Below are 25,109 nucleotides of genomic sequence, written 5' to 3'. Positions count from 1 at the left end.
AAAGAAAGTATCTTCTAATGCCCATTTCCTCGATGACTGACTCTTCCACACTTTAAGAAGCTCTGTAGAAGTTGGGGTTTATTGAGTCAAAGTTCAGAAGCCCAAGATTAATAACAGTCACAATCACAGTAGGACAAATGGGTGTTTAGTGTAGCAATCACCATTCTAGATGCTTCACATTTAATCCTCACAAAACTCTTTGGGATACAGAGTATTATTAGCCCCATTTTACAGATGAGGAAACAGAGGCATAGAGAGAGAATAAGTAACTCACTCAGAGTCACAGAGCTAGTAAGTGGTGGGTTAGTAACACTGAGTATTTGATTCTGTCAGATAACTAACCCCAAACTAAGCTTAATGGGAGGTGGAGAGCGGTTATCAGTGGAATTCAGATTTGTTTGGGTTGTTTTTTTTTTTGCTATTGCTTGTTTGTGCTCTGAGTTACATAAAGGATGTCCTCTTGTGATCAGAAGCAAGCTCATCTATGCCGGCTATCACTGTTAAAAGGACAGTCTTAAATATGTGCGGAATTATCATTGTGATCGTTGTTAAATCCAGCTATCCACTCCTACCTCTGCTGACTTCTCCTGTGGACATTATGGTGTATTCCATTCATTCTAAATATGACACTGAATAATTAGAGGACTGTATTTTTCTAACAAAATTGTTTTCTGAAAACCTGTTATAGGAAAAGCAGAGAATATGAAAGCCTATCTAAAGAGTGCAGAAGGCTATTTTGTCCTGAATAAAAGCACTACGATTGGAAGGCATGAAAATTCAGACCTTGTTTTAGAGGTAAGACCTCTTCCTAGCCAGTCCCCGACCCTCCCTACCCCTCACACCACCAAAAGTCCTTACTGTTCTGTGGACTCCAGTCTCTTGTAAAGCACAGCCTCTGGCTAACAGTCCCAGCCTTCCTCGGTGTGCCACCAATAACCAATCCCGGCATGTGCTGGGTCTCCCTGGCACATGTGGTAAGAATGAGCACAGTGCAAAGTGCGATGGGCCCTGTGTCCTTTGCTGACTGTGTCTGCAGTGTCCCACCCTGATGGCGTGGTTTGGAAGGTGGGCTTAGAGCTGATGCTTGACCTTCACCTGCTCTGCGTCTGGCAGCCACGGCCACCTGAAGGGCCCAGCTTGAGCAATGGCCTCTCGCCCTTTCCAGAGCTTCTGGAGACTATGGGCCCCTCAGAGCCCTCCCCCGCCCCGGTACCTCCAAGTAGTAAATCAGGGTAAGCCCTGGGCATGGCCTCAGTGCTCTCTCACTTCATTTCATTCCATTCTCTGAATTAGCTGTGGCTTGGTCCACAGTCCCAGCTCATTGACAGCCAAGGAAGTTGGAAGAAATTGTAAGTAAGGAATTATACAAACAGTGGCTTTGAGCCTTTTACCATTTTGAAAGGGATTAAAATATTGAAGCAGAAAGAGAAATGCAATGGAATCCCTTTAGGACTGTGAAAGGCAGACCACTCTCAGACTTCACTCAACAGATTTTTTTAAACTTTATTTTGAAATAATTATAGATGCACAAATAGTAGAGGGAATGGCACGAAGCATGTGTGGAGACCTGTGCCATTTTACCACGTGTGGATTTGGGTGTGGCCCTCAGGATATAGGAGTATTCCATCATCAGAGATGTCCCTTGTGATGCTCCTTTTATAGTCACAATTCCTCCTCCCACCATCGTCCCCACGCTCCGAAAACCACTAATCTGTTCTCCGTCTCTATAATTTTCATCATGTATGTATGACCTTTGTGATTGATTTTTTTTTTTTTAGTCAGTGTAGTGCCCTTGACATCCATTTAGGTTATTAGCTTGTTCTTTTATTGCTGAGTAATAGTCCACGGTATGGACGTATCACCTGTGTTTAACCATTCACTTTTTGAAGGACATTTTGTTTCCATTTGGGGCTATTACAAATAAATGTACTATAAACATTTGTGTACAGGTTTTTGTGTGAACATAAGTTTTTATTTCTCTGTGATAAATGCTCAGGAGTATGATTGCATGGATTAACATATGTGTTTATATATATTCGGTTTGTAAAGAAACTGCCAGACTTATCCAGCATGGCTGTACCATTTTTCATTTCCACCAGCTATGTATGAGACACATCCTCACCAGCAATTAGCATAAACACTGTTTTTCATTTTAGCTGTTTTAGTAAGTGTGTAGTGGTATCTCATCATAGTCTTAACTTGCATTTTCCAAATCGATAGTGATGTTAAATGTCTTTTCATGTACGTGTTTGCCTTCTGCATATCCTCTTCAGTGAAATATCTCTTCATATCTTTTAAGTGTCTCTAATCGAATTGTTTAGTTTTTTTACCATTGAGTTTTGAGAATTCTTTATGTATTTTAGATATGAGTCCCTTGTCAGATAGATGGTTTGCAAATATTTTCTCCCATCCGTAGCTTGTCTTCTCATTCTCTTAGCAGAGTATTTCACAGAGCAAAAGCTTTAACTCTTGATGAAGTCCAGGTAGTTATTTTTTCTTTTATAGATCATGCTTTTAGTGTCATGTCTAAGAACATGCCACAAGGTCCCTGACCCTGAGGATTTTCTCTTACGTTTTCTTCTAAGTGTTTTATAGTTTTATGTTTAAATCTATGAACCATTTTGGGTTCACTGTCGTTTATGATGTGAGATTTAGGTCAAAGTTCATTTTTCTTGCATGTGGATATTTAGTTGTTCCAGAACCATTTGTTGAAAAGACTATCCTTTCTCCATTGAATTGCTTTTGCAAGTTTGTCAAAAATAATCTGGCCATACTTTCTATGGGGGCTACTTCTTAGTTCCCTATTATGTTTCATGGATCTATTTGTCATAATGGATCTACCATTATGAGATAGCCTTGATTACTGTCGCTATGTAAGTCTTAAATCAGGTAGAGTGATTCCTCCCACTTTTCCTTAAAGAAATTTTTTAACCTCTTCTAGTTGCTTTGCCTTTCCATTTACATTTTAGTGTAAGCCTGTCTGTATACACAAAATATCATGCTGTAATTTTGATTGGAATTGTGTTTTATCCTATATATCAATGTGAGAATAATTGATATACTCCTATATTGTCCTCCAATTCATGAACATGGTATATTTCTCCATTTATTCAGTGTCTCTCATGAGTGTTTTGTAGTTTTCAGCATACGAGTCCTGTACGTGTTTTGTTAGATTTACACTTAAGTATGTCTCTCTCTTTTTTTTTGAGTGATTGTAAATGGTATTATATTTTTAATTTTGGTGTCCACATGTTCATTGACAGTATATAGAAATACAGTTGATTTTTGTATGCTTCTTGGTATCTTGCAACCTTAACTGCACTTTCTTATATAAGGGCTTTTGTAGATTTCTTGGGATTTTATACATAAACAATCATGTCATCTGCAAATAAGAACAATTTTATTTCTTCTTTCAGAAAAGGAGATCTGAATGCTTTTAATCTTCTTTTGCTTGCTTTATTTCCCTGGTTAAGACTTCCAGGACTCTGCTGAACAAGAGCAGTGTATAAATCCTTATATTCGCTTGTTCCTGACCTTAGGGGAAAGCAGTTACTCTTTCACCATTAAGTAGGAGTTAGCTGTAGGGTTTTTATACATGTTCTTACCAAGTGAGAAATTTCCCCCTTTATTCCTAGTTTTCTGAGAATGTTTATTGTAAATGCAACAGATTTAAAGATAACTCCATGAACCTCCCCGTGAGATTCTCCTCCATGATATGGTCTCCCTTCAAGGACACAGAACATCTGTTCAGTGTGCAAAGTGGGAGGAAAAAGAAGAAGAAGAAGAACTGTAGTTTCTTCTTTATCCTAACAAGGCATAGATTTGGGGTCGTTTTATTTCCTGTCTGGCTAAAGTAGAGACAGAGATCTCTGTTTTGAACCTGACTATGATATTAGAAAACTGTAGTAATTTTTTTTTTTTTTTTTTTTTTTTGCGCGGTACGCGGGCCTCTCACTGTTGTGGCCTCTCCCATTGCGGAGCACAGGCTCCGGACGCGCAGGCCCAGCGGCCATGACCCACGGGCCTAACCGCTCTGCGGCATGTGGGATCTTCCCGGACCAGGGCATGAACCCGTGTCCCCTGCATCGGCAGGCGGACTCCCAACCACTGCGCCACCAGGGAAGCCCTGTAGTAATTTTTAAAAGCACGGGCTTTGGAGATAGACAGACCTGGGTTTGAATCTCATTAGGCTACTTTGTGGCTGAGTGACTTCAACCAAATTACTTAATCACTCTGAGCTCCTTTTCCCTGTCTGTAAACCTCTTACCTCACAGGGTTATTCTGAGGATTAAGTGAGAAATGCATATAAAGAGCCTGGCATGTGGTGCTCAGTGAATGACACAATGATCATTATTATGGTCTCATAAAACAGAGACTGAGAAGAATCCTCAGTGGTGCACAGGGTTGAGATGAGGACCCACTGACATTAATAAGCCATTTGGAAAAGGGAACTAATGAGGACAGTTATTAACGAGACAGAAATTGAGTTGCATTCATTGTATATAAATAATTGACTGCTTACTGCTCCTCAGACTTAGCTTAAGAAATACGTCACTAGGCTTCCCTGGTTGCGAAGTGGTTGAGAGTCCGCCTGCCGATACAAGGGACATGGGTTCGTGCCCCGGTCCGGGAATATCCCACATGCCGCGGAGCGGCTGGGCCCGTGAGCCATGGCCGCTGAGCCAGCGTGTCCGGAGCCTGAGCTCCACAACAGGAGAGGCCACAACAGTGAGAGGCCCGTGTACCACAAAAAAAAAAAAAAAAAGTCAGGGATTTATATTACTAAAAATCATCCTTGCAATTACCCAGAGGTTACATCTAGCAAATAAAAAAGATTGTTTGTTTTATTTGCCTGGATCAATCCTAAAGAATAGGCAGTCATGCTTCTAAAGATTTCTACTCATCAGCAAGGCTGACATGTTGTTTTGACTATTGGTATTGTAGTATTTCAACATCATTTACTCTTTCCGATAATGGAAGGTAGTTACATGCTTCTTGTTTTTAAAAATTGGGAGAAAGGAAAATATAAGGAAGAAAATAAAAGTCACTTGTAATCATTTGGCTCAGGGAAAAATCAATATTGATATTTGCTGGGTTTTACCCTCCAGACTTTTTTCTATATCCTGTAAGGAGTTTGGTTCCCTAAGGCAGTAGGAAGGCTGTTTATAGCCAGGCTAGTGAGAACTGTTTATAGTCAACAGTGATAACTGTTGCTATCACTCATTCATTGCACAGTATTTACCCAGAGCCTCAGCACCGAGCCAAGTCTAGGGGTACAGTGATGTCAGAACTGGACATGGTCCCTGCCATCAGGAAGCTGCCAGGAGAGAGAGAAATAAGTCAAATGATCCCACAAAGGTTTGACTAATTCCATTCCAACATTGGGGCTGTAAAGGAAAGGAATATGGAAGACAAGGAGGACTTAACTAGACAATAGGAGAAGGGAATGGCATGTGCAAGGGTCCTGGGGTGGAAGAGCATATTGTGAACCCAAGGGACTGAGAGAAAACCAGGGCGTCCAGAAGTCAGAGTGGGAAGGAGGAGGGCTAAGGGACAAGTCGGCCTCCTTCATGTCACCATAAGGGTTTTGATCTTTATCTGAAAAGCAGTGGGAAGAAGGCTTGAAGGACTGTAAACAAGGGGGAGACCTGCCAGTGAACATCCCGGCTGCTGTGTGCAGACGAGCCATCAGGAGCTCTATTCACAATCTCCCCTCTCCCATTTTACACGGCTCAAAAGCCTCAGCCTTGCTCATTTCACAGCTAAACCTTGCAAGTTATAATTTATATGATTTGATGTGCCTTGTAAACTGTATTTTTTAGAGTTGGATATGGCTGTTATTTAAACTCTGCTGAGAAAGGGACTCAGTTCTTCCAGAATGAAGAAACACCAAAGCCAGTGGTTGTTGGATTTTCCTCATGTTTAAGAGTGGTTGTTCAACATGAACTCCTAGGCATTCTGACCCAGTGGGTTTGGGGTAAGGCCCAGGAATCTTCACATTTGTATGCTCCCCAGGTTCAGGTGGGGGGAATGGAGTCCCTGGAGTTGGTTCCAGGACCACACTTTGAGAACCCCACCATCAGTGCTCCCTCCCTCTCCCTTCTTGATCAGCAGAGCTCCTGCTTGTGTGTGTGTGTGTATTCTTTCAATAAACTTTGTTTTGAGGAAAAGAGAAGCGAAGGGTAAACAATGAAGGGCTGACTGACCCTACCCCCTCCCCAGGGACTCCCCCAGTCCCACCCTGGGGAAGTCCCAGGATCCCTAGAAGACTGAGCTCTAGGACAGCCCAAGTCAGTGCAGGGCTGCAGCTAGGAAGGTGGAGATGGAAGAGAAAAAGAAAGAACAGACATGACAGGGGGTTGAAATGCTGGTGTCCACACCTCACCCTCGGTGGTCAGTGTCCTGCCAGGCATCTCCTTTCTCATGGGTTTAGCCATCTCTCCAGCCTGTGTCAGCCCTTCTCGCGTGGGATCTGAGGGTCGTGAAGCCAGACTGATCTCATACACATACCCCAGATCCCATCCAGCCGGATGACTCTCGTCCCTTTTCCTGGCCCCTGTCAGTTCTGGGCTGCCTCTCAGGAAAGAACCAGAGCCTACACCTTAATCTTGTTTATTATTATTAAACAAGGCTGCTGGGATTCTCCTATTATTTGCGTAATTTCACGGACATGCAGGTATGTCTGCTCTGTCAAAGGACACACACAGCTGTAGCTCTGATGGGCATGGCCAAATTGTCCACCAGAGGTTTCCGGATGTGGTGTCCTGCCAGCAGTGGATGCCCGTCTCCCACTCCCTCCCCAGCCTAGGGTGCTGACCCCCCATTGGATCTTCACTGATCTACGGGGTGAAGTATGGTACCTGTGTCATTTTAATTCACATTTCTCTTATTCTAAGCGAACACCTGCATTTTGAGACATAAGGTGACAGGTGGACTCTCTGTGGGGAAATCCACGGAATGAAACAGGCCTGGGAGGGTGCACTTGCTGGCTCCCCATCTGCATCGCGCTTGTCCTCCTGCCTGGGTCGTGCTCCCATCCTCCCCCCTCACCCCCACCTCACCCCTGGCTTCTCCCCAAGTGCTCCTTGCTCTGGTGGTTCACCTGTTAGGTGTCACCAGTCCTCAGGGAATGTTTTGCCCCCTGTTTGGGAACTGGCGGCTGATTTCATTGGTCAGTACCCAGCACAGCAATTGATGGGACTAGTTTCTCACCAGCAGATGGAGGGCTTCCAAGAGGAAAAAGTTCAGAGGAAAGGGCTAGATCGTGATCTCATTTTTCTCATTTTTTTTTATTGTGGTAAGATATGCATAACATAAAATTTACCATCTTAACCACTTTTATTAAGTGTGCAGTTCAGTGGCATTAAATATATTCACACTGTTGTGCAGCCATCACCCCCATCCATCTCCAGAACTCTTTGAATCTTGCAGAACTGAAACTGCACCCATGAAACAACAACTCCCCTTGTCCCCCCATCCCAGCCCCAGCAACCACCGTTTTGCTTTCTGTCTCTATGACCTTGGCTACTCTGGGTATCTCATATAAGTAGAATCATAACAGTATTTGTCTTTTCATGACTGGCTTCTTTCACTGAGTATAATATCCTTTCACTGAGTATAATGTCCATGTTCATCCATGCTGTAGCATGTGTCCGAATTTCCTTCCTTTTTTAAGGCTGAATAATATTCCATTGTGTGGATTCACCACATTTTGTTTATTCATTCATCTACTGATGGACACTTGGGTTGTTTCCACCTTTTGGCTGTTGCAAACAATGCTATGAACATGGGTGTATAAATATCTCTTCAAGGCCCTGCTTTCAGTTCTTTGGGATATATACCCAAAAGTAGACTTGCTGGATCATATGATAATTTTATTTTTAATTGTTTGAGGAACTGCCATGCTGTTTTCCATAGTGGCTGCACCAAGTTACATTCTCACAACAGGGCACAAGGGTTCCACTTTCCCTGCTTCCTCACCAACACTTGTTATTTCCCTTTTTTTTTTATACTAGCCATTCTGATGGATGTGAGATGAAAGAAAGATCATAATCTTTTGAATAGCATACATAATACAAACAGCTACAGCATACATTTATGGACTACTTACTGCATCTCACATGGCTTTATACATCATCTATGTATGTTCTGTATTTATAGAATTATATCCACAAAACAAATCCTGTGCGGGTGAGAACTACTATTATCATTATTATCCTCATTTGATGACATGGACATGGGACTCAGAAAGGTTAAGGAACTGGCCCAAATCACACAGCTAGTCGGGGGAGGTGGGGCTGAGTTTCAGACTGAGCTGACTCAAGCTTCTAAAAACAGAAGCTTCACTTTTTGAGTGTAAATTTAGCTTAGGGAACATCTAATATCTAAATTGGAAATTCTCAGTTAACTGAGATAACAAGATAATTGACTAAGCTAGGGAAATTCCACCCTGTGGAATGGAGAATGGGGGTTGTCAGTGAAATGTGAGATGAATGTTCTTGTGATCCTCATTCATGCCACAGACTGAGGTGGTGCCATCTAGGGGGGGATTTGGGTAAAGAGGAAACGTTGACCTGGTGCTTTCCCAGGAAGAGGAGCATTGGGGCTGTTAAGTGGGGGCCCAGCAAGAAACACCACTTATCTCTCCAATCCAGCCAGAGTAAGTTCTCTGCTTATAAGGACTGGTGGAGTTCAATTAGTCCCACCTGGATAACCCAGGATAGTCTCCCACTTTTTAAAAAATTTTTAAAAAGTTTTTGGCTGGGTTTGGTCTTCGTTGCTGAGCACAGGCTTTCTCTAGTTGCAGCGAGCGAGGGTTACTCTTTGTTGCGGTGCACGGGCTTCTCATTGCAGTGGCTTCTCTTGTTGTGGAGCACGGGCTCTAGGCACGCGGATTCAGTAGTTGTGGCACGTGGGCTCAGTAGTTGTGGCTCGTGGGCTCTGGAGCGCAGGCTCGGTAGTTGTGGCACACGGGCTTCGTTGCTCCATGGCATGTGGGATCTTCCCGGACCAGGGCTCGAACCCGTGTCCCCTGCATTGGCAGGCGGATTCTTGACCACTGCAACACCAGGGAAGTCCTTAGTCTCCCTCTTTTAAGAGCACTGATTAGTAACCTTGACATCGGCACAGTCCCTTTGGCCACCTCATGGAGCATATTCCCAGGTTCTGAGGATCAGGGCATGGGCATCTTTGGGAGACCATTCTGCCCACCACATTAATACTACCACCTGACTGGACCGTTGCTTTGGGACTGGTCTGAGAGCTTTCTGGAAGAATCAGTAGGATCAATGCCACAGGCCATGGAGAAAGATGGCTGGATGAGCTGGCAGGTGATAATCCCGTTACCAAGAGGGCAGGAAGCAGGACTGGTTGAGTGAGCACCTCAACATCCCGGAAGCAGCCAGGCAGTTTGGGGCCTGGAGATGAACCAGGGGTTGGAAATACACACCTGCGAATCGAGGGGGTGGCACAGTGGCCCCAGCCCATGGACAGAGTGTGGAGGAAATGGACATCTGCAGGGAGAGGAGCCCGGCGTGGAGACCTGGAAGCAGTCAGAGAGGTGAGGGAGCCAGAGAGCTGCTGCCAGGCTGAGGGTATTCATCACAGAGACAGCTTGCTTTGTGCCAGGTACTGTTCTGAGCACTCTCGAGTGTATTAACTCATTTCATCCTTAGGAGGTTAATGTTGTTTGCCCCACTTTACAGATGAGGGCGTTGAGGCACAGATAGGCTGAGTATCCTGCCTGAGGTCACAGAGGGAGGCTGGGGCACTGGGCACCACGCTCGGGCAGTCTGATTTCAGGACCAGCCTCTCCTGAGGCCTTGCCGGTCCACAGGGCTCTCCCGGGGAGACCGGGGAGGAAGGATCCAGCTGATGGGGAAGTAGAGAAGCTTCTTCTTTCCTTCCAATCCCAGACACATCGTCTCACCAGCGCCTGGCCGTTTCCTCATATCCTTATTCTTTTGAAAACCCCATTTTTTTTTTTACTATTTCTGCACTACATCCCTTTCTGGAGGCAGTGGGGGGATGGGGCTGGGGGATGGGATAGCCTAGAACCAAAAGGTTAAAAGAAATAGATAAAACACACACACACACACACACACACACAAACACACACACACAAGTTAATTTCAAAAATGTTATCCCACTCCTTAGAACATGTCACCAAGCAGTACCTTTTGTCAATCCTACGAAGCCCAGCTTATCAAACTCATTTTTGCTGCTCAGGGAGCAACCAAAGAGAAGCAAAGAACCGTGCCCCAGGCTGCACAGCTGGAAGGTAGCAGAGGTGGGACTTGAACTCAAGGCTTTCTAACTCCAGAGCCCATCCTCTTGCTCATAATAGAGAACATTTCCCATTTGCCCTATGTTCTCTTCTAAGTGCTTTAGTATGTATTATATCATTTATACGTCACCAGTAGCTTATAAGACTGTCCTTTTGTTACCTTACAGATGAGGAAGCTGAGGTATCACTTGCCCAAGGTCACCCTTCTAGGAAGTAGGAGAGCTGGACTCGAGCCCATTCTAATAACCACCACGTTGCCCTGCTCCCCCAACCCCTGAACCATCAGGCCACGTGCCTCTCTCTGAAAACTGTGTCTCATGTCACAGGGAGGCCGAGAGCCCGAGGAGGCCCCCGAGGGCAATGGCAGTGGGTTGAGGACCCAGCGGGAGAGGACCCTCTTGAAGCCATTTGACAATAAAGGAAAGGAAGGGGGAAGGGGCGGCGTTTCCAGGCCGAGGGGGTGGTGAGCACGTTCACAGGTTAGACGGAAGTTACACTGTCAAGGTGAGGATGCAGAAGAGGAGATGGTTGAGGAGAGGGACCAGACCAGGGTGGGATGAAGGCAGGACCACCCGGAAGCCCTTGGCAGCTAAGAGAAGCCTTGAAGGTCCCATCTAGGAGCTTCTCCAAGCCTGGGAAGTCCAGGTCCTGGCAGGGAGCTGAAGGCACATTCACAGGGGTGTGGAGTGATGGAGGGGAGTTTCCTGAAGGGACTCCATAGGGAGTGGGCAGGGCTCAGAGAAACCACAAAGGATAGTGCAGGGCCCAGAGCTAGTATGAGTGAGGACTGTTCCCACCCCCAGAGCTGAGGGGTGAGGGGCAGGGGCATTTCCTGGGACCTGGAGACCCCGAGGGCTGGGTAGAGTCCTCTGAGGGAAGCTGTGTGGCCCCAGAGAATGGAAGCCAGGGGAGTAAGTACCCCAAGCTCTCTCCCTGCTCTGATCTCTAACCCCCCCCACTGGCCAAACCCAACCAGAAACCAGACACAAGGAGCCCATCAGCCCATGGATGTAGCCGCACAGGTGGGCCTGCTGGGCAGAGGGCGCCGTGTAAAGGGATGGAGGAGGGTCGGGAGAAGCAGACAGAGGATGCAGGCAGGTGCAGGAGGTGAAGACCTAGGAGGCTGTTGTCAAAGTAGAATGAAAAGCCTGAGAGCAGGGACCTGCTGGCTGGGGGGCCCAAAGGGCACTGGGCCAGCCTCAGGACAGAAGTGTGAGGGTGGCAGGAGGGTTTGGGGGCCGGGATGGGCTTGAAGGAGCTGGTGAGCTTGAACAGGGCCCAGGCTGGTTGAGCATAGGGCATTACCCCTAGGGAGCAAACAGGGAGCAAAGGCTACGTGACTCAAGGAGAGGATGAGACAGAGGATAAGGAAGGCCGGGAGTGGGAGGTTATGGTCTGAGATGGGGCTTCCCAGTGCCAGGTGATGCAAGGTTGAAACCTAGCTCCAAAGGACGGTTCCAGGTACACGTCGAACCTCAGCGACAATGTCAGTGAACCTCAGGGCAATGTCATAACTAAGTCAGCTTCCCGAGGAGGCTTCCTTAAAGCACAGGGGTCATCAGAGCAGATGGTCATTCTTAATAGAAATTGAAACGTCTCAATATTTTATGGACTCACTATATACTTTTTAAAGACATTTTCAATGCAGGAGCCTTAAAAAATGCACTTGTTTTGTATATTAGGTCCTGCCTGTCTCCTCTCTCATTATTAAATCACTCTCTACTCTGAAAATCACAGGGTACAAATCAAAGGTACAAGTTTTGGAATTAGACTCGGGTTCAAACCCTGATATTGCCCTGGGCCAGCATCCTGATGTTGAGTGAGTCCCTTCATCTTAGCCATTTTTTAAATCGTGGTAAAATACCTATAAAGTTTACCGTCTTAACCACTTTTAAGTGTACAGATCAGTAGTTGTAAGTTATTCACATTGTTGTGCAACCAGCCTCAGAATTTTTCATCTTGCAAAACTGAAACTGTACCCATTAAACAACAATTCCCCGTTTCCCCTTCCCCAGCTCCTGGCAACCCCCGTTCTATTTTGTTTCTATGAGCTTGACTACTTTATGTACCTCACATAGTGGAATCATACAAAATTTGCTTTTTTGTGACACTTATTTCATATAATGTCCTCACGGTTCATCCATGTTGTAGCATGTGTCAGAATTTCCTTCCTCCTACACTGAATAATATTCCACTGTATGGATGGACCACATTTTGCTTATCCAATCATCGGTCAGTGGGCACTTGGGTGGCTTCCACCTTTTGGCAATTGTGAATAATGCTACTATAAACATGAGTGTACAAATAACTCTTTAAGTTCCTGTTTTCAATTCTTTGGGGTATATACCCGGAAGTGGACTTGCTGGATCATATGATAATTTTATCCTAAATTGTTTGAGAAGCCGCTCTACTGTTTTCCATATCAGCTGCACCATTTTACATTCTCAGCGGTACATAAGTGTTCCCCTACTCTACATCCTTGCCAACACTTGTTATTTTCTGTTGCTGTTTGTTTGTTTTTGATAGTAGCCATCCTAATGGGTATGAGGTGGTATGTCACTGTGGTTTTGATTTGAATTTCCCTAATGACTAGTAATGTTGAGCATCTTTTTATATGCTTGTTGGACATTTATATATCTTCTTTGGAGAAATGTCTATTCCAGTTCTATGCCCATATTTGATCAAGTTATTTGGGGGTTCTTTTTTGTTGTTGTTGTTGAGTTATAGTTCTCTATATATTCTTCATATTAACCCTTTTTCAGATTTGTGATTTGCAACTATTTTCTCCCATTCTCTAGATGGCCTTTCACCCTGTTTATTGTGTCCTTTGATTCACAGAAGTTTTAATTTTTGATATAGTTGAATTTATCTATTTTTACTTTTGCTGCCTATGCTTTTGGTATCATATCCAAAAATGCATTGCCAAATCCAATGTCATAAAGCTTTCCTCCTGTGCTTTCCTCTAAAAGTTTTATAGTTTTAGACTATGTTTAAGTCTTTGATCCACTTTGAGTTAATTTTTATACATGGTGTAAGGTAAGAGTTCAACTTAACTCTTTTGCAGTCTTTCCCAGCATCATTTGTTGAAAATACTGTTCTTTCCCCATTGAATAATCTTGGCACCCTTGTCAAAAATCATTGGACCATATATGCAAACTTTTATTTCTGTGCTCTCTATTCTATTCTATTGGCCTATGTGCCTGACCTTATGTCAGTATCACACTGTTTTGATTACTGTACCTTTGTATGCAGTAAGTTTTGAAATCAGGAAGTGTGAGACCTCCAACTTTGCTTTTCTTTCTCAAGATTATTTTGGCTATTTGGGGTCCACTGAGATTCCATATGAATTTTAGGATGGATTTTTCTATTTCTGCAAAAACTGCTGTTGGGATTTTGAATCTGTAGATCCTGCTGTGTAGTAATGACATCTTAACAATATTAAGTCTTCCAACCCACGAATACAGGGTGTCTTTCCATTTATTTGTGTCTTTAATTTCTTTCAGCAGCACTTTGTAGTTTTCAGTGTACACATCTTTTACCACCTTGGTTAAATTTATCCCAAAATATGTTATTCATTTTGATGCTATTGTAAATGAAATTATTTTCTTAACTTCCTTTTCAGATTGTTCATTGTGAGCATATAGAAACACAACTGATGTTTGTGTGTTGATTTTGTGTCCTACGATTTTGCTAGTGAATGGTATTTTTTAGTTCTAAGAGGGTTGTGGTTTTTCATGGACTCTTTAGGATTTTGTACATGTAAGATCATGTTGCCTGTGAACAGAGATAATTTGACTTCTTCCTTTCGAATTTGGATGTCTTTATTTCTTTTTCTTGCCTAATTGCTCTGGCTATGACTTCCAGTACTTTGTTGAATAGAAGTGGCAAAAGCAGGTATCCTTATCTTATTCTTGAAATTAGAGGAAAAGCTTTCAGTCTTTCACCTTTGAGTATGATGCTACCTGTGGGCCTTTCATATTTGACCTTTATTATGTTGAGGTAATTTCCCTCTATTCCCTGTTTGTTGAGTGCTTTTATCATGAAAGAGCGTTGCATTTTGTCAAATGCTTTTTGTACGTCCATCGAGATGATCATTTTTTTCCTTCTTTCTGTTAATGTGATGTATTACGTGGATTAATTTTCATATGTTGAACCATCAGGTCTGCATTCCAAGAATAAATGCCACTTGGTCATAGTGTATGATCCTTTTACTGTGCTGTTGCATTCGGTTTCCTCCTGTTTGGTTGAGGACTGTGGTGTCGGTGTTCATAAGAGATATTGGTCTGTGGTTGTCCTGTCGTGTCCTTGTCTGGGTTTGGGATCAAGGTGATGCTGTCCTCTCACTTCACCTGTTGAGTCTCAGCTTCTTCATCTCTAAGATGGAGATAACAATAGAGTCCCTGTTGAGGGCTGTCATGCAGATTAAATGATAAAAATGCACACAAAATGCTTCAGCAGGGCCCAGTTCACAGGAAGCCCTCAAAATATGTGAGAGGACGATAAGGATAATAATAAAAATAATAATGAATAAATAACAGTTCATCTCATAGTGGGACAGCTCAGTAGGCTGGGGCTTATAGACTCAGTCTGTATTAGCAGCAGGGCGTCTGTCCAGGAGCAGCATTTAGCAATTTTCCAAGTAAAGGGAGCGAGTGATATTATAGGGCCGAACTAGGAAGCTGTCTCCTGGCCTAACATGTGGTAGAGGCTCACCCAAATTTGTGGAGTCATTGAAAACTTCCTGCTTGCTTTGATGTCTTAATAATGGCCTGACAGTTTTTGAGGAACTGAACGCAGTGAAGCCTGGCAAGAGACAAACAAAATGTCACAGACAGAATTTCTCTCATTCATGGGTTATCAAAGGTTCAAAGGACACAAAGATCAATGGCAATGGTGATGAAGATGATGTGGGTGACATTTTCCAAAGAGCTAATGTGTTTTCATTTTTTTTAATACTTTATTTTTTGAACAGTTTTAGGTTTACAGGAATTTTAGCAGAGAATACAGAGAGTTCCCATATATCCACCCCTCCAATACACACAGTTTCCCCTATTATTAACCTCATGCATTAGTGCGGTACATTTGTTACAACTGATGAACCAATATTGATATGCTATTATTAACTAAGTCCATAGGTTACATTAGGGTTCACTCTTTGCGTTGTACGTTCTTTCGTTTTGACAAATGTATAGTGACAAGTATCCACCATTACAGTATCATAAAAAATATTTTCACTGCCCTGAAATCCCCTGTGCCCCTCGTCTTCATCCTGAGCCCCAGAGCCCCTGTGCCCCTGGCAAGCACTGATCTTTTACTCTCCTTATAGTTTTACTTTTTCCAGAATTTCATACAGTTGGAATCATACGGTATGTAACCTTTTCAGACTAGGTTCTTTCACTAAGCAATATGCATTTAAGATTCCTCCATGTCTTTTTTGTTATTTGATAACTCGTTTATTTTTATCACTAGTATTTCATTGTATGGATGTACCACAATTTGTCTATCCATTTACCTTTTAAAGGACATCTTGGTTGCTTCCAGTTTTTGGCAGTTATGAATAAAGATGCTGTAAGCATGTATCCAAAATAAATGAGTCTTCATGGATATAGAGAACAGACTGTGGTTGCCAAGGGGGAGGGGGTTGAGGGAGAGATGGAGTGGGGGGTTGAGGTTAGCAGATGTGAGCTGTTACATCCAGGATGGAGAAACAACAAGGTCCTACTGTATAGCACAGGGAACTATATTCAATATCCTGTGATAAACCATAATGGAAAAGAATATTTTAAAAAGAATGTATATATATGTATAACTGAATCACTTTGCTGTACAGCAGAAATTAATACAACATTGTAAATCGACTACATTTCAATAAAATAAATAAATAAACAATATAAATGAGTCTTAAAAATCAACAGTAAGAAACCAAACAACCCAACTTAAAAATGGGCAAAAGAGCTCAACAGACACCTCACCAAAGAAAATCTACAGATGTCAAATAAGCATATGAAAAGATGTTAAACATCATATATCATTAAGGAATTTCAAATACACATGAAATATCTCTTCATTTATTTAGACTACTTTGATTTCTTTCATCAACATTTTGTAGTTTTCTTCATATACCTCTTCACATAGCTAAGTATTTTGTGAGATTTATTCCTAGGTAATTCATTTTTTTTTTGGTGCTAATGTAAATGATGTTGTGTTTTTAATTTCATATTCCACTTGTTCATTGTTGGTATATAGGAAAGCAATTGACTTTTGTATATTAATCATGTATTCTGCCACCTGGGTACAATTGCTCATTAGTTCCAGGAGGGCTTTCTGTCGGTTCTTCGGGATTTTCTGCATAGACAATCATGCCATCTGCAAAATGGGCAAAAGATCTGAACAAACACCTCACCAAAGAAGATTTCTTTTTCCTTCCCAATCTATCTTTTATTCTCTTTTCTTGCCTTGTTGCATTAGCTAGGAGATACAGTACAATGTTGAAAATGAGTGGTGAAAGGGGACATCTTCACCTTATTCCTGATCTTAATTGGAAAGTTTCTAGTTTCTCACCATTAAATATGACGTTAGCTTTAGGGTTTTTATAGATGTACTTTACCAGGTTGAGGAAGTTCCCCTCCATCCCTAATTTGCCAAGAGTTGTTGTGGTGGTTTGGTGGTTTGTTAGTTTATCATGGATGGTGTTTAATTTTGTCAAATGCTCTTTTTGCATCTACTGTTATGATAATGCGATTTCTCTTCTCTACGCTGTTGATGTGATGGATTACATTAATTGATTTCCAAATGTTGAACCAGCCTTGCATACCTGGAATAAATCCCACTTGACTGTGGTGTAGAAGTCTTTTTATACATCACTGGATTCAATTTGCTAATATTTTGTTGAGGATTTTGCATCTATGTTCATGGGAGGTATTGGTCTGCAATTTTCCTGTTTTGCAATATCTTTATCTGGTTTTGCTATTAGAATAAGCTTGGCCTCACAGAATGAGCTGGGAAGTGTTCTCTCTTCTTCTATTTTCTGGAAGAGATTATTTAGAACTGATATCATTCTTTCCTTAATGTTTGATAGAATTGACCAGTGAACCCATCCAGGCCTGGTGCTTTCCATTTTGGAAGGTTATTCATTATTGATTCAAATTCTTTACTAGATATGAGTCTATTCAGAGTATTTATTTCTCCTTGTGTGAGTTTCAGTAGATTGTGTCTTTCAAGGAAATGGTCCACTTCATTAACTTATAAAATCTGTGGGCATAGAATTATTCATAATATTCCTTTATTATCCCTTCAGTGTCCATGAGATCAGTAGTGATGCCATCGCTTTCATTTCTGATTTGAGTAATTTGTATCTTCTCTCTTTTTTTCTTGGTTATCCTGCTAGAGGTTTGTCAATTTTATTGATCTTTACAAAAAAAAAAAAAAAAACCAAACAGCTCTTTATTTTGCTGACTTTTCTCTATTGTTTTCCTGCTTTTTATTTCATTCATTGCTTCTTTTCTTGTGCTTGTGGTAGGCTTATATTGCTCTTCTTTCTCTAGTTTCATAAGGTGGAAGCTTAGATCTTTTCAAATGTATGCCTTCAATGCCATAAACTTCCCTCCAAGCACTGCTTTCACTGCATCTTGCAAATTTTCATAGGTTGTATTTTCATTTTCATTTAGCTCAAGATAAATTTTTATTTCCCATGAGACTCCCTCCTTGACCCATCTGTTATTTAGAGGTGTGTTGTTTAATCTCCAAATATTTGGGGATTTTCCAGCTGTCTTTCTGGTATTGGTTTCTAGCCTAATTCCATTGTGTTCTGAAAACGTACTTTGCATAATTTCTATCCTTTTACATTTGTTGAGGTATATTTTGTGGCCTGGAATGTGGTCTGCTTCATGAATGTTCCATGGGAGCTTGAGAAGGATGTGTGTTTTGTTGCTGTGGGATGAAGCTGTGTGGTTGCCAGTTAGATCCAGATGATGGTAGTGCTGTTCAGTTCAACTTCATTCTTCCTAATTTTCTGCCTGGTGGGTCTGCCCGTCACTGACAGAGGGCTGTTGAGGTCTCCAGCTACCATGATGGATTCATCTGCTTCTCCTTGCAGTTCTATCAGTTTTTGCCTTCCATACTTTGATGCTCTATTGTTGGGTACATACAGTGAAGGACTGTTATGTCTGCTTGGAGAATCGACCCCTTTATCACTATGTATCGCCTCTCTTTATCCCTGATAACTTTCCTTCCTCTGAAGTTGGCTCTGCCTGAAATTAATAGAGCTACTCCTGCTTTCTTCTTGTGTTTCAGTATTTTAAGTGCCAAAGTGTTTGGTAGGAATTTGAAAAGTGGGTAAAGGCACAGTCATTTGAATCAGGCAAACCTGGGAACAAGCCAAGCGAGTCAAAGTGGCTGACTGTGGGCACACTTAATCGTTCTATGCCTCAGTTTCCTCATCTAAGAAATGAGTAACTATCGGACCTACTGTACAGCACAGGGAGCTATATTCAATATCTTGCAGTAACCTGTGATGGAAAAGAATCTGAAAAAGAATAGATATTATATATATGTATAACTGAATCACTTTGCTGTACACCTGAAACTAACACAACATTGTAAATCAACTAGACTTCAATAAAAAATTAAATTTTTTTGAAATGAGGAAGTATCCCTTTGAATTATTGTGAAGATGAAACGGGATAATGCAGTAAAGCACTTAGCAAATTTCCTGGCATTTGTGTAATTACACATAATGTGTCATTAATATATTCTACTAATATATGCAGTTATATTATTATCTATTCATATACTATAAGCTATTATTAATATAAGCTATAGGTTATAATTATATTGTGGGACATTAGTATAGATTTCTAAGTCCAAGTACTCTCTATGAAATTTGGGTGAGGCACTCTGAGAAGAGTGACTTAGAAAATATTTGCAAAGTCTCAGGCTGGAGTGGATGGCTCATAGGCAGTGTCCTGAGAAGACACAGGACTTCGCACGTGCCCTGCAGCCCATAGTCCAGGGCGCCGGGGCCAGGTGGGGATGTGATATTTCCTCCTTGGTGCCGAGTTTTGCTCATTCTTCTTATTAAAGTGGTTACACAGGAGGTTTCTGAGGCCACTGACAAATCACTGTCTGGGGTCTCTCTCTTTTGAGGGAAATGTGGTCACACCAGGGCCCCTATTGAAAAATAGATCATCTTTGGTTAGATAAATTCTGATTAGCTTTTAAGAAGCAACAGTAATAATTAAGCACATGGGAAAAACCTTCATTGTACACCAAGGCTTTTAAAAGGTAGTTATAGGGCTTCCCTGGTGGCGCAGTGGTTGAGAGTCCACCTGCCGATGCAGGGGACGCGGGTTCGTGCCGCGGTCCGGGAAGATCCCACGTGCTGCGGAGCGGCTGGGCCCGTGAGCCATGGCCGCTAAGCCTGCGTGTCCGGAGCCTGTGCTCCGCAGCGGGAGAGGCCACAACAGTGAGAGGCCCGCGTACCGCAAAAAAAAAAAAAAAAAAAAAAAAAAAAAAAAAAAAAAAAAAGGTAGTTATAAAACTATGTTTTGTGGTGTGAGCTCAATTGTGTTTAAACTTTTTAAAAAGATTGTAAGCATAGAGAAAAGACTGGAAGGATGTGAACCACCGTGTTCTCGGTGCCTGCCTCTGGGGGACGGGAGTCTAAGTGATTTTAATCTCTTCTTTGTGTTTTTCTCTAGTTCTCATTTTCTGCATTATTACAAAAAACATGTTATTTTAAAAATGAATAGAACAAACAACAATTATTACAAAACCTCCCCTTAACTTTAACACTTGCAGTAAATGGACAGTTGTCACTTGCCAACTGACCTTTCTGGTTTGTGTTGGGCCATTTCTGCTGTCTTGCCACTCGGGACAACCAAAAGGATCCTTGCATGGGATCAGAGAACTATCAAGTGGCCAATTCCTGGCCAATTCCCCCCGAGTTCCCTCTTGCCTCTGTGTTGCCTGACGCCCTACCCCAAAACTGGGCATCTATTCTGGGTCTGCTGTCAGGGTCTGGTGACCCTCCACTCACTAGCTGTGTGGCCTTAGGCAAGTCACTTAACCTCTCTGACCCTCAGCATCCTCCTCTTAAAATGAGGATTGCAGTGACTGTCCAGCCAGATGAAGTGGTTAGCACATTGGGGCCCCCAGTGTCAGTGGCACTAGTTATTCCTTGTTATTCCTGTTATTGCTGGCTCTGACTGTCCCCCTTCTGCATTTCAGTCTGCAGACGTCGACAACCATCACGCACTCATTGAATATAATGAGGCCGAAAGCAGCTTTGTTCTCCACGACTTCAATTCCTGCAACGGCACGTTCGTCAATGAGTGCCACATTCAGAACGTGGCTGTGAAGCTCCTACCCGGAGACATCCTGAGGTTTGGGTCCAGAGGGCTGACCTACGAACTGGTCATCGAAAACCCAGCCTCGGTGAGTCCAGGCCCCTGCGGGGGTGGGGTGGGGTGGGGTGCAGAGGTGCCGTGTTGTGCCACCTTCCGTGCAGCCTAGGGCTCGGGTACGGCCACAGGTGGAGTTCGTCTGGAGCGCGTCACTCTTGCTTTCGCGATTCTGCGAAGTTCAGCCCCATCGCGTGGGTGCCCGGGGAGAGCGAGTCCTCGCGCCCTCTTCTGGGCATTTCGTGGAATTACATGCAAGGGTTGCCTAGCGACCAGCCCGGAGCGAGAGCGTTTTCCTGAAAAGTGAAGCTTGGCGAGGGGAGGTGGAAAGCAAGTGTGTGCTTCTGAAGATGCAGAGATGGATGCTTCCTTTTTAGGCAGATCAGTGCTCTGCAACTTCCTAGCTTTGTGACCTCGGCCAGGCTTCTCTGTATGCGTGGGTCTGGGTCTTCTCAGCGGTGCAGGGCGTTGAGAGAGTATCTATGTATAAAAAGTCAAAGTCTCTGGCCAGAGTAGACGCTCAAGGCCTGCCAGCTGTTATCACACCGGATCAGAAATGTTCCCGGGATCAGGACCTAAAGTATGGCCCCAGGTTAAGCGGAACGTAACCCAAAATTCGCCCAGCAAAGCTCAGTGACAAGAAGTATCTGGTTCAGTAGGGAGGCAGGATGGGGGCTGGTTAGCAACACAGTCCTGGGTCAGAACCCCAGCTCTGCCACTGGCCTACTCGGTGCGCTCTTGCACAAACCATTGGACCCCTCGGAACCTCGGTTTCCTCATCTACAAAATGGGGCCAACGACAGCAATGACCTTGCAGGCTTATCTCGAGGGCTAAATGAGATGGTTATCATTGTAAAGCTCCCAGAATAATGCCCATTCGTGGTGAGCACACAATTAATACCTGTCGTGTGTGTCCCAGAGAGACGGCGTGTTAACCTCACTCGCCAGCACCAAGAACCCTGCATGGACTGAGACCTCCGAGGCTTAAAGTCCTTTCTGGGACGAGGCTGGGTATAAATAAATAAAGTTTAGAGAATCTAGACAGAATCCTGGGGTGTGGGTCCACTAGGCAGCCTTAAATACTCACTCAGAGAAGATGAGCACCGTCCCTCAGGCTGCAGGGCCCGTGACACCGTATCCACCACGTTTGGCTTTGAAAACCTGGGACAGTTTTCTCCTGCTGCTTCTCAGCCCCCTTTTCCTCCTTGGACCAACATTAAAGTGTGCTCACTTGTGGGATGCACTGGGATCCACTGGCCGCCCTGAGGAGGGGCTCCTGACATAGAAGGTGTTGACCTGATCAGGGGTTCTCAACATGGGTTCTAAGGATCCCCCTCGTCAGAAGCACGTGGGGAGCAGACCAACAGTGCAGATCTGGGCTTCACCCCAGGCCTGAGGACTCATACTTAGGATTCCCAGATGAAATACAGGACACCCAGTTAAATCTGAATTTCAGATAAGCAACAAATAATTGTTATGTACAGGTGTGGCCCAACTATTGCAAGGAACCACATATGCTAAAAAAATTATTTGGTGTTTATCTGAAATTCAGATTTAACGGACACCCTATAGTTTATTATATATTGATTTATTCATTTCTTTATTTATGCGAAATCTGGCAACCATACACATCCTCCCTGGGAGTAGGGCCTGGGAATATGCATTCTCACAAGCTCCCTGATGATTCTGATGCACCGCCAATAGGAGGGAAACCGAAATTTAGAATCATTTGTATGGAACACTTACAGAATTTTTTAGGGATCAAAGAAAAGGGGATTTCACACTCCCAAGCCTGAAAATCCAAGTTCATGAAGTTTGATTCAATGTGCCCCAACATGTCTGATTCCAAGAATTTTTCAGGAATGTTCAGTCAAATTACAGGTTCCCAGGCCCCCTCCCTGGGAAATTCTGACTTTGTGGCCTGCCCGTGGGGAGAAGAAGAGGGGGAGCAGCAAACAATATCTGCATTTTTTCTTCTTTTTTCCTACAAAGATATTTATTGAACTATTATTTATAGGGGCATAAAATTTGAAACCTAAATTTCCATCCAAAGGGGGCATTGTTTAATAAATTATATTGTTTAATATATTCTAAGGAGTTTAATATATTATAAGGAGTTCGTTATATATGGAATACTCTTCTGCCTTTTTAAAACACAGCTTTAGTAAGATATAATTGACATGCAATAAACAGCACATGTTTAAAGTCTGTAAGTGGATGGGCTTTTACATATGGGTACACCTGTGAAACCATAGCCACAATCAAGACAGTGAACAGCTCCTTCATCCTCCAAAGTTTCCTCCGGATCACAGCATGTGTTTGTTTGCTTGCTTGCTCTTAACAGCTTCACTGAAGTACAATTTACATAACAGAAACTTCACCCATTTGAAGTGTCCAATTCAATCAATTTGAATATATTGATGGAGTTGTGCAGCCATCACCACAACCTGCTCTCAGAACATTTTCCTCCATTTCTATCACCCCAAACCTCGGAGAAACCTTGGAGGTATTTCATTTTGGGGTTTGTTTTTAACTTTTAATTTTCAAAATTATGGTAAAATACACATAAAATTTACCATCTTAACCATGTTTCAGTGTACAGTTCACAGTGGCATTAAATCTATTCACACTGTTGTGCAGCCATCACCCCCATCCATCTTCAGAACTTTGTTCATCTTCCCAAACTGAAACTCTATGCCCATCACATCAAACCCCCTGCTTCCTTCCTCCCCTCCCACCATGCATTCTGTGTCTGTGAATTGGACTATTCTAGGTTCCTCATATAAATGGTATCTTACATTGTTTGTCCTTTTGTGACCATCTTATTTCACTTAGTATGATATCCTCATGGTTCATTCCAGTTGAATATTTCATTGTATGGATTCACCACATTTTGTTTACCTGTTCATCCATCCATGGCCACTTGGGTTGCTTCCACCTTTTGGCCATTTTGAGTAAGTTTGTTATGCACACGGGTGTACAACTATGGAATGGGGACTTTATTTTACAAGGTACTTCTTATATAATTGTGGGAAAAAGTGATGACGACCTCTAACCTTGAGTAGATAAGACGGAAGAAGATGCTTTGTAAGAAGAGAAACCAGGAGAGCAGCAGGAGGAATCACTGACGTGAACAGCACTGTGCTAAGCAATTCACCTGCTCTCCCTTATTTCACGCTCATAGCAACCTATGAGATGGGTTCTCCCATGATCCCCATTTGACAGACAAGGAATCCGAAACTTAGAGAGGTTAAGTAATTTCCCCAGGGCCACACAGCTAGTCAGTGCAAATTAAACACTATCCCCACTTGCGGAAAAAGGAGGGGAGAAAACCATTTAGTCTGATGCTAGCTGGAGCAGTAGCCTTGACTGGTTTTCACACCGAGGAAAGCATACTCTCACGGTCACTCGAATATGCACGGATTTTTTCAATTCTTATTCCTACACGCACTTGCACCTTGCTTCATTCCTCAGTTGACTGCAGGCAGCTGCACAAGTGTTCCCCTGGCCTGTGCCCAGGGCACTTTGCAGGACTCTCCACAGCCCCATCTTCTCAAAAGTGCTCTCTGCTGGGGCGTCCCCAGCTTGAGGAGCTTCCATCCATGATGCTCATATTCATGGAGGGGTCCTTTGCAGCGTCCGTGTGAGGGCAGCCTGTGGACTGACTGACACCTTCCTACAAATTCCACTTCCTGATGACCCCAACCTGCTGGCTATTTAAAAGAAGAGAAAGGAAGAGGGGAAAAGGGAGAGGTATTGAAGAGCATCTCTCATCAAATATTTTGAAGCCCAGTTTTTCTAAAAAATTCGTGGCCGTCTTGCTTCCGGCCTATTCTTGTTTCCAATTGATTTTGGGGTCCCTGGTGAGGGCGCTGTGTTTCCTCCTTGGATGGAGTTTCCACGGAGGACTGCCCTGATATCATACAGATTCAGTATGATGAGAACTGTTCTTCTCCCGACAAAGAGTTCCCAAATGAAAGCATTTATTTCAGGTTTTGTGGTGACCCTAACCAATAGAGGAGGGTGTGACGGCATTTTATTGGGGGAGGCGGGTGAGGTGCGGGGCGGTTAGGAATCCAGATGTGTTTGCAGATGTCTCAGTGGTTAGAGCACGTGCCCTGAGGTCAGGCTGACTCCAGCGCCGTCCCAGCCCTGCTCTTGACCGGCTTTTATACTGGACGTGCACAAATCATCTACCTCTCAGGGCCTCGGTCCCCACTCCTGTAACAATAGTTCCTACCACCTTGAGTGACTGTGGTATTAAGTGGGCAAAGTGCGTAAATTGCTTAGTCCAGCGTCTGGCACCTAATAAGCACATGATAACCCTCAGCTTTAGAGTCAAGCAAACCAGCATGGAGCAGCCAAGATGCCTCCTTTGTAAGTGTCCTTATGGACAGGGAAACCTCCCAAGACCTGCCCCCGCT

At 43.3% G+C, this 25,109-nt stretch overlaps 1 protein-coding gene across 1 annotated transcript in view; it reads left to right on the top strand.

Moving 5' to 3' along the window:
* Window positions 1-702: 702 nt before the first annotated feature.
* LOC308611205 (forkhead-associated domain-containing protein 1-like) overlaps window positions 703-25,109 on the top strand; it is a gene marked incomplete at both ends in the record, with an annotated part of 87,818 nt that continues 63,411 nt past the window's right edge. Inside the window, 2 exons of the mRNA XM_081260082.1 lie at window positions 703-795; window positions 20,513-20,719. Of these exons, the coding sequence (XP_081116208.1) occupies window positions 703-795; window positions 20,513-20,719 (300 nt within the window). The remainder of the gene's footprint in view (window positions 796-20,512; window positions 20,720-25,109) is intronic.

This window comes from Mesoplodon bidens (assembly GCF_964165515.1).
Source record: "Mesoplodon bidens genome assembly, contig: HAP1_SCAFFOLD_291, whole genome shotgun sequence".
Taxonomy (NCBI): Eukaryota; Metazoa; Chordata; class Mammalia; order Artiodactyla; family Ziphiidae; genus Mesoplodon; species Mesoplodon bidens.
Note: the sequence above shows the minus strand (reverse complement) of the source record. Positions and strands in the feature narration are given on the sequence as shown.